This window comes from Maniola hyperantus, chromosome 5, assembly GCF_902806685.2.
Source record: "Maniola hyperantus chromosome 5, iAphHyp1.2, whole genome shotgun sequence".
NCBI lineage: Eukaryota > Metazoa > Arthropoda > Insecta > Lepidoptera > Nymphalidae > Maniola > Maniola hyperantus.
Window position 1 is genome coordinate 17124359 of NC_048540.1, and position 18269 is coordinate 17142627.

General features: G+C 53.8%; 2 protein-coding genes across 3 annotated transcripts; both read left to right on the forward strand.

The window, feature by feature from the left end:
- The first annotated feature begins 29 nt into the window (after positions 1-29).
- On the forward strand, positions 30-14304 carry LOC117982089 (glycogen debranching enzyme). Of its 2 annotated transcripts, XM_034968374.2 has the most exons (13): positions 30-241; positions 2464-2695; positions 2769-2976; positions 3046-3373; positions 4509-5101; positions 5177-5245; positions 6414-7049; positions 7133-7229; positions 7297-7458; positions 7528-7593; positions 7676-8458; positions 12367-13836; positions 14109-14304. In XM_034968374.2, the coding sequence occupies exons 2-13, from the start codon at positions 2470-2472 to the stop codon at positions 14187-14189; spliced, it is 4719 nt and encodes a 1572-aa protein (XP_034824265.1). In that variant the 5' UTR covers positions 30-241; positions 2464-2469; the 3' UTR covers positions 14190-14304. The 2 variants fall into 2 exon arrangements, with proteins under 2 accessions (XP_034824265.1, XP_069354674.1); XM_069498573.1 differs by lacking the exon at positions 30-241 and having other exon boundaries at positions 1722-2695.
- Positions 14305-14556: 252 nt separating this feature from the next.
- Positions 14557-15768, forward strand: LOC138402400 (uncharacterized; the record flags this gene model as incomplete). Its single annotated transcript, XM_069498701.1, has 1 exon — positions 14557-15768. A coding segment is annotated over one exon (441 nt), but the record flags the coding sequence as incomplete, so codon positions are not given.
- Between the last annotated feature and the right edge of the window lie 2501 nt (positions 15769-18269).

Sequence of the window (18269 nt, forward strand, 5' to 3'; positions counted from 1 at the left end):
ATACGGGAAGGTCAGCTGGAGGATACCAATGTCATAATAAATCAATGAGTGTGTGAGTGTGGCCGTTGTGTGGTTAGGAGGGAACTGCTACTTTATTGAATTCCCCAATCTCCATGTGCCAGTTTCAGTTATTAGTTGGAGCTTCTAACTTTCCATAGCACGCCCACTCCATTGTTATACGAATACTTTCAACAATAGCAATACTTACTAGATGTGCTTTAAGCGACACTAAGTTCATAACGTAAGTCATATTTTATTAAAACTTCTAGGTAGGTAACTTTTAAAGTAAGATTAATATATCATAAATGAAATCGGGGTGCCTGTACATTCTAATATTTTTATGCATAATAGTTATAGCAAAATACGACCACAGTACGGAACCCTCAGTGCGCGAGTCTGACTCGCACTTCTTTATGTACTTATGCTAGCTTAAACTTATATTGCATATATTGCAATATAAGTTTAAAATGTTATGTAGGTATATATTGCAAATATGTACCTACTTATTTTAAAAATTGTAGGTAGGTAGGTACTAGGTACTCTTATGTTTTTATAATTTTTTAGTGTTTTAAAAAGATTTTTATTTTTATTTTATTTTAAATATTGGTTTAACAAAACCCAGTCAAGTGTGAGTGAGTTCCCGCTCTTTAATATTATGAACTCACTAGCCTATGCCTACCACTTTGTCGGCTTGGATTACACAAATTTCAAACTCCGGTTTTAGCCTTATTGTAAAAGTTTTTTTTTATTTTCTAATTTGCCCCCAAAACACAACCCCATATTCAAAATGGATTCATTCACATTACTCGTCTGTATGCAGCTGCAGGTTACAGAGGCTCAAATGTTGTCGTGCCCCTACGGGTACCCAGTACCAGTGAATACATGAAAGAAAATAAATAAATGAAATGCATTGACATTACTCTGTATGGACAGGGTCATTAAACAAGCAAAATGGCACCGACTCATTGCTGCATACAAGCTTTTACTGACTGACTACGGTTTTAACTGAATCCACCAATAAACATTTTCTTCCACTTGCTATGTATTTGCTACTTTACTCAAGAGAGGTTAGGACTTCAGGGGACTGTTATCGAGTGTTTACTGGCCGCACGCCATCAATTTCCTAGAGGGCTGTAATGGAAATTGCTGGACAGTTTCATACTGATGACGAGAGGTTCTGTATGGTGTCGACTAAAATAAATTGAGTTTTTTTAGGTACACGATTTTGTTAATATTCTGTAAAATCGTATATTTTGTGTATATAATTTTTTTAATCATTTTTAAAATAATTTTTGTAAGTTTTTTTTTTAATTAGGGTTTTTATAAGTTTTTTTTATCATTATTTTCTTTTTCAATTTGTTTTTTGATCTTTCTAAAATGTACATGTTTTTTTGTCATTAATTTATTACTTTTTAATTTTTTTAATGATTTATTCCTTATTAAATTTTTCTAATGATTTTTTTCATTCAATTTTTTTTTGATATTTTTGACTTTTTCAAATAATTTTTTCTAACGATTTTTAATTTTTTATTGATTTTTTAATTTTTTTTTTGTTGTTTTTTTGACTGGTACATAATATAATATACAATATACATCTTCATATGAATTAAACCTTTGTTTCTTTTATTATTTTTTTATTGTTTCCACGCAATTGGAAGAAAAGTACTATACAATTCTCGGCCGAAATTAGCGATTACCAACCTCGTTTAGTTTTCAAAATCACTACAGAAGTCCTCGGCTTCGCCTCGGCCTTCCAATGATACTTACTTGTTCAAAAAATTATATAATATTGTGTAGTTGAATGTTTGCTATAAGTAGGTATTGCTACAGGAGCTTCAAAATGAGCAGCAGATGGAAATAGCTATTGTGTGTTATCGATGCAATCACGTCGGTTATCGTTAGTTGTTGGCGGAGGCGATTGCCGTGGCGCCTGGCGACTGGCGACTGGCGAGTGGCGGCGCGCGACCTGCAAGTGGCAATGCGATCGTTCTCCCCGTTGCCTAACTATGTTATTTTGTTGTTTGTCAAACCGCATCACAGCAATATCATGTGTAAAGGTATATAATTATATTATTATGGACCCACTAAAAACACCTTTAATTCTGTGTCTAGTAGGTACCTACTTAAATATAAATTTATGCAACTATTGTCATTGTGCATATGAGTATTGCTTTGATCAAAAAACACTATTCACCCCCTCTTCTCTCTCTTCGAACAACCGAGAACTGGATCTGGCGAGCCGCCGCCGCCGCGCCCGCCGCTCCACACGAGTGTAACGGAACGGGTTCGTCGGGCCGTGGGCGGCGGGCCGGCACCGCGCGGTGTCGCGTGTCGCCATTGTGCGCCGCCGCTATAAGGCGCGCGCGGCTGCCGTGCCCGCCATGCACGAGCTGCTGGTCCCCTCCGTCGTCCGTGTGCACTTAGTTAGCTGCAGGGCTGACGAGACGACGTGTGGTGTCGCAGAGGCAGATGGCGGTGGAGCGCGAGGCGCCGGGGGGCGAGGCGGGCGAGGCGCCGGGGGGCGAGGCGGGCGAGGCGCCGGGCGCCGTGCGCGTGCTGACGCTCGAGCACGGCGAGCACCTCGACTCCACGCTGTACAGGTTCGAGAAGGGCGTCCGCCTGCAGTTCGCGGCCGGCACCAGCCTGCTGGGCCGCAAGGTGTTCCTCTACACCAACTACGTCGTCGCCGATAGCGGTGAGTGGGCGCCGCTGCAGCTCAGGGGCTCCTTGTTGTATGTCGATGTGGTGCAGTACGGTGTGTGTCGCAGCGGACGAGAAGGGCGAGGCGGAGTTCGTGCGCAACCAGTACTACGGGCTGGAGTGGCGGCGCGGCGGCGACGGCGACGGCGACGGCGACGGCGAGGGCGCGGGCGAGGCGCTCGGCTGCGGGCTGCTGGTGGGCGACGGCGACGCGCACTGCGAGCTGCTGCTGGCGCGCGCGGGCGCCTTCCACTACTACTTCGTGTACGACAGCCCGTGAGTGTCGCGTGGGGGGGGGGGGGCACCTCACCTAGCGACTCGGCTGTAACTCGGCGCGTGTTGCAGGGAGTCGCGCGTGGGCCCGCAGGGCTCGGGCTGGTTCCACGTGGCGCCGACGCTGGGCGTGCCGCTGGACGGCGTGGCGTGCCAGACGGTGCTGGCCAAGGCGCTGGGCCCGCTGCCGCGCTGGGCGCGCGTGCTGCGCGTGGCGCACGAGGCGGGCTACAACATGCTGCACTTCACGCCGGTGCAGGCGCGCGGCGCGTCCGACTCCGCCTACAGCATCGCGGACCAGCTGCGCGTGGACGCGCGCTTCGGCGACCCGCACGCCGGCCGCGAGCCCAGCCTCGCGGACGTGGGGCGCGTCGTGGCCGACATGCACAGGGACTGGCAGGCGAGTGTTGCGTCCAGTGCTGGGGGGGTTTGCGGCTAAACTATGAATCCTAGCGAAAAAAATATGTAAAAGTTGTAGCTACATAATGAAAAAACTTTTTTTATTTTATTAAACGTAACCAACCATATCCTCAAAATTATCGAGCAAAACAACTTCACAATCGAGCAAACTCCCAGTCACCTTAGGCAAAGGCAACTAAGATGTTCAGTTCCCCGACGAACGTCTGGATTCTCGAGTAGACATTTTACAGCTGCAGCACCAAAACTATTCAATAACCTTCCGCTGGAGGTATCTAATCTGATTTTATGTGCCCAGCGCCCATCCTTAAAGAAAAAACTTAAATTCTATATAAAGAAATTTCTCCTAGAAACCTCTTTTGAAAATTTTAAACGTCTTTATGACAAGATCTGTTGAAACGAATACTTTAACTTATTACAACTTATCCTATCTATTTAAATTATATATCTAAACTCTGTATGCATTAACACTGTTGCACCAAATAAAATATAGTTTTAGTAATGTTGAATATATATATAGTATAATATAAATATAGTATAGTATATAATATAGTATGAATGAGGTCGATGAACTTTGTCAGCCCTAGCACAGACTACGGTCTATTTGGGCTGCAAACTGCCAACACCAGTCTCGGTTTTTTATCTAGTGCTTTGGTCTAAAAGTGTGGTGTAAATTATTCACTTTTCGTTTTGTCTAAAATCTAAATAAAAATAAAATAAATAAAAAAATTAAAAATGCAAAATATCGTCTTTTTATTTTTAATTTATAAATATCGGAAACAATTTTATATTTTCATGAAAATCGGTGGAAATGTTTTTTAAACCTGTGGCGGTTGCCACAGATGCAACTAGATGGCGCTGTTCAATCGATAACATTTCATCATGTAGTCCCGAACAAATGTACCGCCGACAGTGCTCGCACTAACGGAGTTTTCTGCAATCTGGACTATACATATATACAAGTTTCAAGACAACTGTCGGCCCAGCTGGCGCTACTGAGCACAACCAACCGCTCGGTGGGAGATCTCCCTTTGGTACGGTCGAGCTGGCACACCGCTCCCGTACAACCCACAACCTATGCACCTACATGAATTGTCGCAACTGGCGCGCGCCCGCAGATGCTGTCCATCAGCGACGTGGTGCTCAACCACACCGCCAACGAGACGCCGTGGCTGGCCGAGCACCCCGAGGCCACGTACAACTGCCACAACTGCCCGCACCTGCGCGTCGCCGCGCTGCTCGACGCGCTGCTGGCGCGCCTCACGGCCGACGTGGCGCGCGGCGCGCTCGAGCCCGCCGTGCCGCGCCGCGTCGCCACGCACGAGCACGTGGAGGCCGTGCGGCGCGAGCTGCAGCGGCGCCTGCCCGAGGCGCGCCTGCACGAGATGTACACGTGCGACGCGGACGACGTCGTGCAGCGCTTCCTGGCGCTGGCGCGCGCGCGGCTGCCGGCCGCGGGCGACGCGGGCGCGGCCGGCGAGCTGCGGCTGCTGCGCGACCCGCAGCGCCGCCGCCGCGCCGCCGGCGTGGACCTGGAGCTGGCGCTGCGGCTGTACAACGTGCGGCGCGCCGACTGCGGCGACGAGGAGGCGCGGCTGGCGCGCGGCGCGGACGAGCTGCGGCGCCGCCTGCTGGCGCTCAACGCGGAGGCGGAGGCCGAGCTGCGCGCGCACCTCGCCGCCGCGCTCGACAACTGCGTCGCCGGCATGCGGTACGTACCGCACCGCACCGCACCGCACCGAACTGGTATCACGATACATCACAATGAGAGTACGAAATGTTTCAGGTACTTTCGGCTGCAATCGGACGGGCCCAAGATCGAGGAAGTGAGCACCGAGCACCCCCTGGTGCCGAGGTGAGTGCAGTGCTGTGGTGCAGTGAGTGCACGTAGGTAGGTGCAGTGCTGTGGTGCAGTGAGTGCACGTAGGTAGGTGCAGTGCTGTGGTGCAGTGAGTGCACGTAGGTAGGTGCAGTGCTGTGGTGCAGTGAGTGCACGTAGGTAGGTGCAGTGCTGTGGTGCAGTGAGTGCACGTAGGTAGGTGCAGTGCTGTGGTGCAGTGAGTGCACGTAGGTAGGTGCAGTGCTGTGGTGCAGTGAGTGCACGTAGGTAGGTGCAGTGCTGTGGTGCAGTGAGTGCACGTAGGTAGGTGCAGTGCTGTGGTGCAGTGAGTGCACGTAGGTAGGTGCAGTGCTGTGGTGCAGTGAGTGCACGTAGGTAGGTGCAGTGCTGTGGTGCAGTGAGTGCACGTAGGTAGGTGCAGTGCTGTGGTGCAGTGAGTGCACGTAGGTAGGTGCAGTGCTGTGGTGCAGTGAGTGCACGTAGGTAGGTGCATAAGTAGGTTTTTTTTTTTATATATCTTATTAGAACGGCAGTGCCACTTACACTAACTAGATAATTAATAATAAATTGAAATACAAATAAAGGTACAAGAAAAAAGACATAAAATACAAAACGAGAAAAAATCAAAGGATTTTGAATATGTACGCTGAGAACATTGAATGACATATTCATGTAATGCTCTCAGCATACTTCAGTAACTCCCGAACCAGTGGGGCGATTGTCTAAAACCTGCATCAATCATTATTACAATCTCAATTGTTCTGATTGGCTGAATTTGTGCTATTCTTGTTGCAACAATGCATTGTGGCCAATAGTGAGCGAGCATTAACCAATCAGAGATGATTGCGATCGTGACATTGTAGCTGTCAAACAACCGCGGTAGGGCCGCCGTATTATAGACCCATCATTAAATGGGTCAGGTACATTGTACAACTAGCTTATGTCTTCGTCCGCGTGGACTCAACCAAACTCCGATTTCACATCCTTAGCGGATGCCTACGTCATAACAGCTATCTGCATGCCAATTTTCAGCCCGATCCGTCCAGTAGTTTTAGCTGTGCGTTGATAGATCAGTCAGTCAGTCAGTCAGGCAGTCCCCTTTTCCTTTTATATATTTAGATTTTTAGTATGTATTAGGTGGTGCAAGAGAAGATCTTGAATGACACACACGGCACGTCGGCAGGTACTTCACGTTCCCGGGCGCCGGCGCCGCGGGCTCGCTGGCGGAGGCGGAGGCCGAGGCGCTGGTGTACGGCGAGCGCGGGCGCCTCGTGCAGGCGCACAACGGCTGGGTCATGGACGCCGACCCGCTGCAGGACTTCGCCGCGGCGCCGCACGACGCGCGCGTGTACCTGCGCCGCGAGCTCGTCGCGTGGGGCGACAGCGTCAAGCTGCGCTACGGCGCCGAGCCGGCCGACAGCGCCTTCCTGTGGGCGCACATGCGGCGCTACGTGGAGCTCACGGCCGCCGCCTTCCACGGCGTGCGCCTCGACAACTGCCACTCCACGCCGCTGCACGTGGCCGAGTACATGCTGGACTGCGCGCGCCGCGTGCGCCCCGACCTGTACGTGGCGGCCGAGCTGTTCACCAACTCGGACCGCGTCGACAACATCTTCGTCAACCGCCTCGGCCTCACGTCGCTCATCCGCGAGGCCATGGCCGCGTGGGACGCGCGCGAGCTGGGCCGCCTCGTGCACCGCTTCGGCGGCCGCGCCGTGGGCGCCTTCCTGCGCGCGCCGCGCCGCGCCGCCGCGCCCGCCGTCGCGCACGCGCTGCTGCTCGACCTCACGCACGACAACCCCTCGCCGATCGACAAGCGGTACGTGCCGTCGCGTCGCTCACCTACACCTCGCTACACCCTCCCCCCCGTGGACCGCACTAACCGTGGCGCGCTTTCCGCAGGAGCGTGTTCGACTTGCTGCCGTCGGCGGCGCTGGTGAGCATGGCGTGCTGCGCCAGCGGCAGCACGCGCGGCTACGACGAGCTGGTGCCGCACCACGTGAGTGTCGCCCGACCGCGCCGCGCCGCGCGCGCCCGCCGCCGCTGTAGCGCGAGTGTTGTTGCAGATCCACGTGGTGGACGAGGCGCGGCTGTACGCGGAGTGGGGCGAGGCGGGCGAGGCGGGCGAGGCGGGCGAGGGCCGCGTGGGCGCCGACGCGGGGCTGCTGGCGGCGCGCCGCGCGCTCAACGAGCTGCACCGCGAGCTCGCCGCCGACGGCTACAGCGAGGCGAGTGCCCGACGTGACGCGTCGCACGACGTCGTGTGCGGCCCTCTCTGACGCGCTCCTCTGTTGCAGGTGTACGTCGACCAGATGGACGAGGACGTGGTCGCCGTCACGAGGCACGAGCCCCACTCTAGGAAGGTAAGGCCTCATCCTTGACGAGATGATGCTGCGAGATGATGTAGTAGACACCGACATAATACAGTGATGCACGTCGTTGCAGTCGGTGATCCTGGTGGCGTTCACGGCGTTCTCGGCGCCCGAGCCGGCGGCGGGCGCGCGCGCGCTGGCGCCGCTGCGCTTCGAGGGCGTGCTCGACGAGATCGTGCTGGAGGCCGCGCTGCGCCACCGCGACCACGAGAGCACGGGGCGCGCCTTCCAGCCGCCGGGCGCGTTCGCGCGCCACGCGCGCTACATCAACGGGCTGGGCGAGTACCGCGCGACGGTGCGGCGCGGCGTGCCGCTGGCGCAGTCGGCCGTGTTCCGCGGCGCGCGGCGCGAGGGCGCGCTCACGGTGCTGGAGTTCGGCGCGCTGCTGCCGGGCTCGGTGGTGGCGCTGCGCGTGTCGCCGGCGCCGGGCGCGGCGGCGGCGCTGGGCGCGCTGCGGCGCCGCGTGGGCGCGCTGCACGCGGGCCGCGACGCGCTGGCGCTGCGGCCGGCGCTGGCGGCGCTGGGCGCGGCGGACTACACGGCGCTGCTGTACTGCTGCGACGCGGAGGAGCGCGAGCGCTGCGGCGGCGCGGGCGGCGTGTACGACGTGCCGGGGCACGGCGCGCTGGTGTACGCGGGGCTGCAGGGCGCGGCGTCGCTGCTGGAGGAGGTGGCGGCGCGCGACGCGCTGGGGCACGCGCTGTGCGACAACCTGCGCGCGGGCGACTGGCTGGCGCGCTACACGTGGCAGCGCCTGGAGGCCGAGCCGCGCCTCGCGCCGCTCGCCGAGCGCTACCGCGCCGCGCTCGAGCCGCTCGCCGAGCTGCCGCGCTTCCTGGTGCCCGCCTACTTCGAGGTGAGGCCGTTTATTTACAATACGCTATTTTACGCTTCCTAATTGTCATAAATTTTTATTTGTAAGATGATATGGTATAGTGATATAGGTGATAATTAATACATTTTTTGTAATTTTTTAGTGTTTACCTACACTTCAAGAAAATTACTAAATAATTTTAAATACAATCAAAAATTGCGTAACCGGCAGGAATCGAACCTGCATCTTCTGGGTTCGCGCCCGATGCCTTGACCACTCGGCCACTAAACAAACATTCGCTTCAGTACTGAGTTAACATACATATCACCAATTTCGTCCACCAATGTCTGAGCGGCAAGTGTGCAATATGTGAGCGGCAAGTGTGCAATATGTGAGCGGCAAGTGTGCAATATGTGAGTGGCAAGTGTGCAATGTGTGAGTGGCAAGAGTGCAATATGTGAGCGGCAAGTGTGCAATGTGTGAGTGGTAAGTGTGCAATATGTGAGCGGCAAGTGTGCAATGTGTGAGTGGCAAGTGTGCAATATGTGAGCGGCAAGTGTGCAATGTGTGAGTGGCAAGTGTGCAATATGTGAGCAATTGTGCAATGTGTGAGTGGCAAGTGTGCAATATGTGAGCGGCAAGTGTGCAATGTGTGAGTGGCAAGTGTGCAATATGTGAGCGGCAAGTGTGCAATGTGTGAGTGGCAAGTGTGCAATATGTGAGCAAGTGTGCAATGTGTGAGTGGCAAGTGTGCAATATGTAAGCGGCAAGTGTGCAATGTGTGAGTGGCAAGTGTGCAATATGTGAGCAAGTGTGCAATGTGTGAGTGGCAAGTGTGCAATATGTGAGCGGCAAGTGTGCAATGTGTGAGTGGCAAGTGTGCAATATGTGAGCAAGTGTGCAATGTGTGAGTGGCAAGAGTGCAATATGTGAGCGGCAAGTGTGCAATGTGTGAGTGGTAAGTGTGCAATATGTGAGCGGCAAGTGTGCAATGTGTGAGTGGCAAGTGTGCAATATGTGAGCGGCAAGTGTGCAATGTGTGAGTGGCAAGTGTGCAATATGTGAGCAATTGTGCAATGTGTGAGTGGCAAGTGTGCAATATGTGAGCGGCAAGTGTGCAATGTGTGAGTGGCAAGTGTGCAATATGTGAGCGGCAAGTGTGCAATGTGTGAGTGGCAAGTGTGCAATATGTGAGCAAGTGTGCAATGTGTGAGTGGCAAGTGTGCAATATGTAAGCGGCAAGTGTGCAATGTGTGAGTGGCAAGTGTGCAATATGTGAGCAAGTGTGCAATGTGTGAGTGGCAAGTGTGCAATATGTGAGCGGCAAGTGTGCAATGTGTGAGTGGCAAGTGTGCAATATGTGAGCAAGTGTGCAATGTGTGAGTGGCAAGTGTGCAATATGTGAGCGGCAAGTGTGCAATGTGTGAGTGGCAAGTGTGCAATATGTGAGCGGCAAGTGTGCAATGTGTGAGTGGCAAGTGTGCAATATGTGAGCGGCAAGTGTGCAATGTGTGAGTGGCAAGTGTGCAATATGTGAGCGCAATGTGTGAGTGGCAAGTGTGCAATATGTGAGCGGCAAGTGTGCAATGTGTGAGTGGCAAGTGTGCAATATGTGAGCGGCAAGTGTGCAATGTGTGAGTGGCAAGTGTGCAATGCGTGAGCGGCAAGTGTGCAATGCGTGAGCGGCAAGTGTGCAATGCGTGAGCGGCAAGTGTGCAATGCGTGAGCGGCAAGTGTGCAATGCGTGAGCGGCAAGTGTGCAATGTGTGAGTGGCAAGTGTGCAATGTGTGAGTGGTAAGTGTGCAATATGTGAGCGGCAAGTGTGCAATGTGTGAGTGGCAAGAGTGCAATATGTGAGCGGCAAGTGTGCAATATGTGAGCGGCAAGTGTGCAATGTGTGAGTGGCAAGTGTGCAATATGTGAGCAAGTGTGCAATGTGTGAGTGGCAAGTGTGCAATATGTAAGCGGCAAGTGTGCAATGTGTGAGTGGCAAGTGTGCAATATGTGAGCAAGTGTGCAATGTGTGAGTGGCAAGTGTGCAATATGTGAGCGGCAAGTGTGCAATGTGTGAGTGGCAAGTGTGCAATATGTGAGCAAGTGTGCAATGTGTGAGTGGCAAGTGTGCAATATGTGAGCGGCAAGTGTGCAATGTGTGAGTGGCAAGTGTGCAATATGTGAGCGGCAAGTGTGCAATGTGTGAGTGGCAAGTGTGCAATGCGTGAGCGGCAAGTGTGCAATGCGTGAGCGGCAAGTGTGCAATGCGTGAGCGGCAAGTGTGCAATGCGTGAGCGGCAAGTGTGCAATGCGTGAGCGGCAAGTGTGCAATGTGTGAGTGGCAAGTGTGCAATATGTGAGCAAGTGTGCAATGTGTGAGTGGCAAGTGTGCAATATGTAAGCGGCAAGTGTGCAATGTGTGAGTGGCAAGTGTGCAATATGTGAGCAAGTGTGCAATGTGTGAGTGGCAAGTGTGCAATATGTGAGCGGCAAGTGTGCAATGTGTGAGTGGCAAGTGTGCAATATGTGAGCAAGTGTGCAATGTGTGAGTGGCAAGTGTGCAATATGTGAGCGGCAAGTGTGCAATGTGTGAGTGGCAAGTGTGCAATATGTGAGCGGCAAGTGTGCAATGTGTGAGTGGCAAGTGTGCAATATGTGAGCGGCAAGTGTGCAATGTGTGAGTGGCAAGTGTGCAATATGTGAGCGCAATGTGTGAGTGGCAAGTGTGCAATATGTGAGCGGCAAGTGTGCAATGTGTGAGTGGCAAGTGTGCAATATGTGAGCGGCAAGTGTGCAATGTGTGAGTGGCAAGTGTGCAATGCGTGAGCGGCAAGTGTGCAATGCGTGAGCGGCAAGTGTGCAATGCGTGAGCGGCAAGTGTGCAATGCGTGAGCGGCAAGTGTGCAATGCGTGAGCGGCAAGTGTGCAATGTGTGAGTGGCAAGTGTGCAATGTGTGAGTGGTAAGTGTGCAATATGTGAGCGGCAAGTGTGCAATGTGTGAGTGGCAAGAGTGCAATATGTGAGCGGCAAGTGTGCAATATGTGAGCGGCAAGTGTGCAATGTGTGAGTGGCAAGTGTGCAATATGTGAGCAAGTGTGCAATGTGTGAGTGGCAAGTGTGCAATATGTAAGCGGCAAGTGTGCAATGTGTGAGTGGCAAGTGTGCAATATGTGAGCAAGTGTGCAATGTGTGAGTGGCAAGTGTGCAATATGTGAGCGGCAAGTGTGCAATGTGTGAGTGGCAAGTGTGCAATATGTGAGCAAGTGTGCAATGTGTGAGTGGCAAGTGTGCAATATGTGAGCGGCAAGTGTGCAATGTGTGAGTGGCAAGTGTGCAATATGTGAGCGGCAAGTGTGCAATGTGTGAGTGGCAAGTGTGCAATGCGTGAGCGGCAAGTGTGCAATGCGTGAGCGGCAAGTGTGCAATGCGTGAGCGGCAAGTGTGCAATGCGTGAGCGGCAAGTGTGCAATGTGTGAGTGGCAAGTGTGCAATGCGTGAGCGGCAAGTGTGCAATGCGTGAGCGGCAAGTGTGCAATGCGTGAGCGGCAAGTGTGCAATGCGTGAGCGGCAAGTGTGCAATGCGTGAGCGGCAAGTGTGCAATGAGTGAGCGGCAAGTGTGCAATGCGTGAGCGGCAAGTGTGCAATGCGTGAGCGGCAAGTGTGCAATGCGTGAGCGGCAAGTGTGCAATGCGTGAGCGGCAAGTGTGCAATGCGTGAGCGGCAAGTGTGCAATGCGTGAGCGGCAAGTGTGCAATGCGTGAGCGGCAAGTGTGCAATGCGTGAGCGGCAAGTGTGCAATGCGTGAGCGGCAAGTGTGCAATGCGTGAGCGGCAAGTGTGCAATGCGTGAGCGGCAAGTGTGCAATGCGTGAGCGGCAAGTGTGCAATGAGTGAGCGGCAAGTGTCGTTCGGAACGGGAACCCCACGTTTACACCCTCGTGTCGTTGTCCGCAGGCGATCATGAGCGGGCTGTACCGCGAGGTGCGGCGCGGCGCGCTGGCGTGCCTGGGCGGCGCGGCGCGCGGCGGGCCCGCGGCGCGCGCGCTGGCGCTCACCAGCGTGCAGCTGGCGGGCGCGGTGCCGTCGGCGCGCCTGCCGCCGCCCGCGCCGCCCGCCGCGCCCTCGCTGTCGGCCGGCCTGCCGCACTTCGCCGTGGGCTACATGCGCTGCTGGGGCCGCGACACCTTCATCGCGCTGCGCGGCCTGTTCCTGCTGACGGCGCGCTACGACGACGCGCGCCACCACATCCTGGCGTACGCCGCCTGCCTGCGCCACGGGCTCGTGCCCAACCTGCTGGACGGCGGGCGCCGCGCGCGCTACAACTGCCGCGACGCCGTGTGGTGGTGGCTGCACAGCATCCAGCAGTACTGCGCCGAGGCGCCGCAGGGCCACGCGCTGCTCGCGGCCACGGTGCCGCGCCTGTTCCCCTCCGACGACTGCGAGCCCGCGCCGCCGGGCGCCGCCGCCCAGCCGCTGCACGACGTGATGCAGGAGGCGCTGGACGTGCACTTCCAGGGGCTCGTGTTCCGCGAGCGCGGCGCCGGCCGCGCCGTCGACGCGCACATGGCCGACCGGGGCTTCGACGTGCAGATCGGCGTGGACCCCGACACCGGCTTCCCCTTCGGCGGCAACGACGCCAACTGCGGCACGTGGATGGACAAGATGGGGTCGTCGGACGCGGCCGGCACGCGCGGCCGCCCCGCCACGCCGCGCGACGGCAGCGCCGTGGAGCTGGTGGCGCTGGCGCACAGCGCGGCGGCGTGGCTGGCGGCGCAGCACCGCGCCGCGCGCTACCCCTACCCCGGCGTGGCGCGGCGCCACCGCGACGGCGCGCTCACGGCCTGGACGTGGGCGCAGTGGGCGGAGCGCATCCGCCGCAACTTCGAGCGCCACTTCTGGGTGCCGGCGGCGCCGTCGGCGGCCGACGCGCGCCCCGACCTCGTGCACCGCCGCGCCATCTACAAGGACACGCACGGCGCGTCGCGGCCCTGGGCCGACTACCAGCTGCGCTGCAACTTCCCCGTGGCCATGGCGGTGGCGCCCGAGCTGTTCGACGCGCGCCACGCGTGGGCCGCGCTGGACAACGTGGAGCGCCTGCTGCTGGGCCCGCTGGGCGTCAAGACGCTGGACCCGGCCGACTGGGCCTACCGCCCCGACTACGACAACGCGAACGACTCGGCCGACGCGGCCGTGGCGCACGGCTTCAACTACCACCAGGGGCCCGAGTGGGTGTGGCCGCTGGGCTTCTACCTGCGCGCGCGCCTCGCCTTCGCGGGCGCGGCCGGCTGCCCCGCGCGCACGGCCGCCGCCGTGCTGGGCGCGCTGGCGCCGCTGCTGCGCGAGCTGCGCGCGTCGCCGTGGCGCGGCCTGCCCGAGCTCACCAACGCCGGCGGCGCCTTCTGCCGCGACTCGTGCCGCACGCAGGTACGCCCCGCACACCGCACCCGCACCCCCCACCCGCACACCACACCCGCACACCACACCCGCACACAGAGCTCGGAGAAAGACAGTGTCGGTCGACTCGGAGCTTTTGGATTAGTGGTGTATAAATAAATAAAAAAAGAACAAAAAAAATGATATCACTTCGATCCGTTGCTCCGTTGCGAGGTGATTGAAGGACAAACCAACAAACAAGCACACTTTCGCATTTATAATGGGGTAGTGATGTTGTACCTCGCCTCGTGAACTTGTCGCAGGCGTGGAGCTCCGCCTGCATCCTCGAGGTGCTGCACGACCTGGAGGCGGCGACGCGCGCGCGGCCCCTGCCCGCCGACTGACGCCGCGTGCGCGCGCGCCGCCTGCGCCACGCGCCGCGCGCCGCCTCGCCGCGCCGCCTCTACGCCGAGCCCTACGAGCCCGCGCCGCGCCGCGCCGCGCTGCGCCGCCTGCTGCCGCGCCGCACGCGCGCCGCCCGACTCGCGCGCGTCTACAACCTGCTGCCCGCCGCGCGCGCCGGCGCGCTCGCCGCCGTCGTCTACAGCGACCGCTACTTCCGCTACGGCCTGCCGCTGCGCGCCGCGCCGCCGCCCCACGCGCGTGCGCCGCCGCACCACGCGCCGCCGCCGCGCGCGCCGCCCGTGCCCGCCGCCGGCCTGCTGCGCGCCGCGTCCGCGCCCACGCCGCGCGCCTCGCCGCGTCTGACCGCAACCGCGCCGCGCGCGCCGCGACCTGCCCGCGGTGTTCGAGGCGGGCGCGCGCGGCGCCGCCTACCCGCCTCGTCGCCTGCCGCTGCTGCACCGCCAGCCGCCCGACGGCGCGCAGCTGCCGCCGCGCGGGTCGGCCGAGCGGCGCTGGCGGCACGAGTCGCCGCGGCGCCCCAGCGCGGCGGACGCGGCGCCGCGGCCCGAGTTCGCGCTGCCCGACGGCGCGCGGGAGGAGCCGCCGCCGCCGCCGGCGCCGTGCGTGTTGCCAGCGGCGGACCGCGCGCCGCTGCGGCGCAAGGTGCTGAACACGGAGCGCTACAACAACGGCGATCGGTGGCGCGCGGCGCGCTGCACGCGCGCGGCGGTGCGCGTGCTACTGGCGGCGAGCGGCGCGCTGTACGCGCTGGCCTTCCTCGCCTTCTACTTCCTGAGCCTGCCCTGAGTCCCGCGCCGCGCCGTGCCGAGCCGCGCCGCGCCGTGCCGAGCCGCGCCGCGCCGTGCCGAGCCGCGCCGCGCCGTGCCGAGCCGCGCCGCGCCGTGCCGAGCCGCGCCGCGCCGTGCCGAGCCGCGCCGCGCCGTGCCGAGCCGCGCCGCGCCGCGCGAGCCGACGACCCGCCATAGATCCCCTAGTCAGTAGTCATCCATAGACACGCCGGTCCTCCTCCTTCCCAATTTTTGATGAAATAATTTTGAGCAACTTCATTTATTGGCGTTTTTACGAATGGTTCACTAAACTGCTACAGCTGGGTCAGGTGTACCTATAGGTACAGGTGTACCTATAGGTACAGGTGTACAGGTACAGGTGTACAGGTGTATAGGTACAGGTGGCCGCTGCAATTTTTTAAACCTTTAGGTTTTGTTACAAAACAAGTAGGTATTTTACCAAAGCTACACGGGAGGCCCCTCGGAGGCCCGGGGGGGAGCCTAGTCCTGCTACATGGGAGGCCCCTCGGAGGCCTCGAGGCCGGACGGGAGGGGCCCCGTCCGGCTCCCCTCATACATTAACTCTGAAGTAAATTTTGATAAATAGCATCAGTAATTTTTATTGGTTTTCTAACTTCAAGTAATTTCCATGTATCTAACTCATTAATGTTTTTTAAAAACACATTCTTCTGAGAGGTTCTTATAAATAATTAATAAAGGTAATCATAATATTTTACTGTAACAATGGCACCGATTCTAAGCACAACCTAATTTTAGAGTATTCGCACCCTCTTCTTACTAATGTAATATGAAAAGGACAGAAGCAGTTTGACATTTCTAAATTAAATTTTTAGATGGTAAAACCCGTGTTTTAGCACGCACTCGCGAACCTACTGTTTAAATTTGTATTGTGTACTAAAATTTAGAGTCTTTAAATATGAAAGTCATGTTCCGTTCCTTTTTTAGCATTAGTAAAAAGAAAAGGATGCAGATACTCTAAATTTAGTTTAGAGAGAGACTAGAGAATCGGGGCCATTGGTACTGATTCTGAGCACAACTAAATTTTAGAGCATTTGCATCCTCTTCTTACTAATATAATATGAAAAGGTCAGATATAGTTTGACAGTTTTAAGTTTAATTTAGAGCCGTCAACCTCGTGACATCGCTGCCAGTCGCGAGCGTAGCGTTTAAGTTTGTACCGTGCATGTAAAATTTATGTTCCGTCTTTTTTAGCAATATTAAAAAGAAAAGGATGCAGATATTCTAAATTTAGTTTAGCGAAAAACAATGTCAGAATCATCGCCATTGCTCAAATACAATGTTGTATATTTTTTGTAAGTTTATTGTTTAATAATTTTGAACACATTATAGTTTTATTTTATCTATATTTTTGAAATAGAAATAGAAATAGGAATAGAAATAGAAATAGTGTTTATTTGCTAGAATGTGGTACAATTTGGTCTTAAATCTATTTTGTTCTAACACATTCAACCAATAACTTAGTGTGCAAATTGTTCTATTACATTAAAAACGCATGTCGATGTCAATAATAATTAAAAAAAAAAAATTTAGTTATCATAAAATATAAATAATTATCCTGCAACAGCAACAAAACAGTTAAGGTCAAATCTACATTAATGGGTCATATAATCATTTACACTATAGAAACAGTGAGTGAACGAGAGCAGTGCTCCCTCTCACTCACACACAGTTGTTATCTCTGTCGTTGTTCTCGTTTTGATATATTAATAGATGGTAATAGTGAATGCTATAATAAATATAGGTTATTTATATTTTTAATGTTTGTTAATAAGATTTTAATATGATATTATAATATTATGTGTGTTTTGTCTTCCTGTTCCTGAAAGTACCTACTTACTTAAATTAAATGTTGTTATGCATTTGCAATTTATTGTAAAAGTTTAGAATAAATATTTATGACACACATTCTTATGCGGTTTTATTTGGCTTTGTTTGTGTCTTGTGCACTGCGCAGGTCAAATCTACAAGTTATTTAGCTTTATTTGTGTCTTGTGCACTGCGCATGTCAAATCTACAAGTTATTTAGCTTTGTTAGTGTCTTGTGCACTGCGCAGGTCAAATCTACAAGTTATTTAGCTTTGTTTGTGTCTTGTGCACTGCGCAGGTCAAATCTACAAGTTATTTAGCTTTGTTTGTGTCTTGTGCACTGCGCAGGTCTAAATGTAGAAGTTATTGAAATGTTGCCGCCTTTCTGTTGGTCGAAGAATGGGCTACTTGACTCATATCTAATTTCGTCCAATAAATCATTATTTATTATAGTATTTTGCTTAAGACAACGAAATATATCAATAACAATTATTAAAAACGCAGGATGGATATATAAATCCAATTTTAAAAAATACAGTTTTTATTTTTATTTGAAACGCAGAAAACGCTGTCAGCCATGATGTGAAGTCATTAAATATGTAAACAAAGAAATGTCATCCCTATGTCACGCGGGGACTAACGTAGTATCCATATATATAAAACTAGTATTTTGCTCGCTGCTCGAGCTGCTAAAGCAGCTCTCGAGGTCTATAATCGCCATTTTGAATAATAAAAAATTTTGTATGAAAAAATAAATTCCGCCATTTTGAATTTTTTTTCCATCCATCGAGTAGACCTTCGGACCCTGATCATCTCTTGCTAAGAAACCACTCTTCCATCTTTCATACCCTCCGAGATGGAGGCCGATGAAATTTGTATGGCGGCCATCTTTTTTTCACAATTTTGAATTTTTTTTAAAATTTTTGGCAATTGGATGAGGTTTCGAATGACATTTGCTCGAGCACCTCCCACCTATCTTCAATACCTTGAGCGTGCCCTTCACCCGCCTCCGAAATCCTCAATCATCAGTTCTCTCCATGTTTTTCTCTGAACGATTTCTTGTCTTCTGTACGAAAGTATTAGTGAAAAAAAAAGTTTCATACAAAATTTTACAGGAGGAAATTTTTTGAAAATCTCGGCCGCCATCTTGTTTTTCCAATTTTTTTCACTTTTTCTAAAAATCGTTTGATAACATCTAAAATAACTGCAAGTTTAAACAAAATCGGTTGGAAAACAAAAAAGTTACAAAAGTCAGGTCGGCCGCCATCTTGTTTTTCTGAAATGTCATAATTTTTCCCTACTCGAATCCCACTTCTGAACATATCTCCCATACATTATTATATCATTTTCTATCTCTTTCTAGGAGAACAATTATGTCAATCAGTGAGTGAGTCAGTGGTAATTGAGCTATATATAGTAGGTACTAGTATTTTGCTCGCTGCT

Bases quoted from the DNA above. Each gene is read 5' to 3' on its own strand.
- LOC117982089 (XM_034968374.2), top strand. From the start codon at position 2,470: ATGGCGGTGGAGCGCGAGGCGCCGGGGGGCGAGGCGGGCGAGGCGCCG. The intron at 3,374-4,508 runs GCGAGTGTTGCG...GCGCGCCCGCAG, and splicing joins ACATGCACAGGGACTGGCAG to ATGCTGTCCATCAGCGACGT. The intron at 5,246-6,413 runs GTGAGTGCAGTG...GCACGTCGGCAG, and splicing joins GAGCACCCCCTGGTGCCGAG to GTACTTCACGTTCCCGGGCG.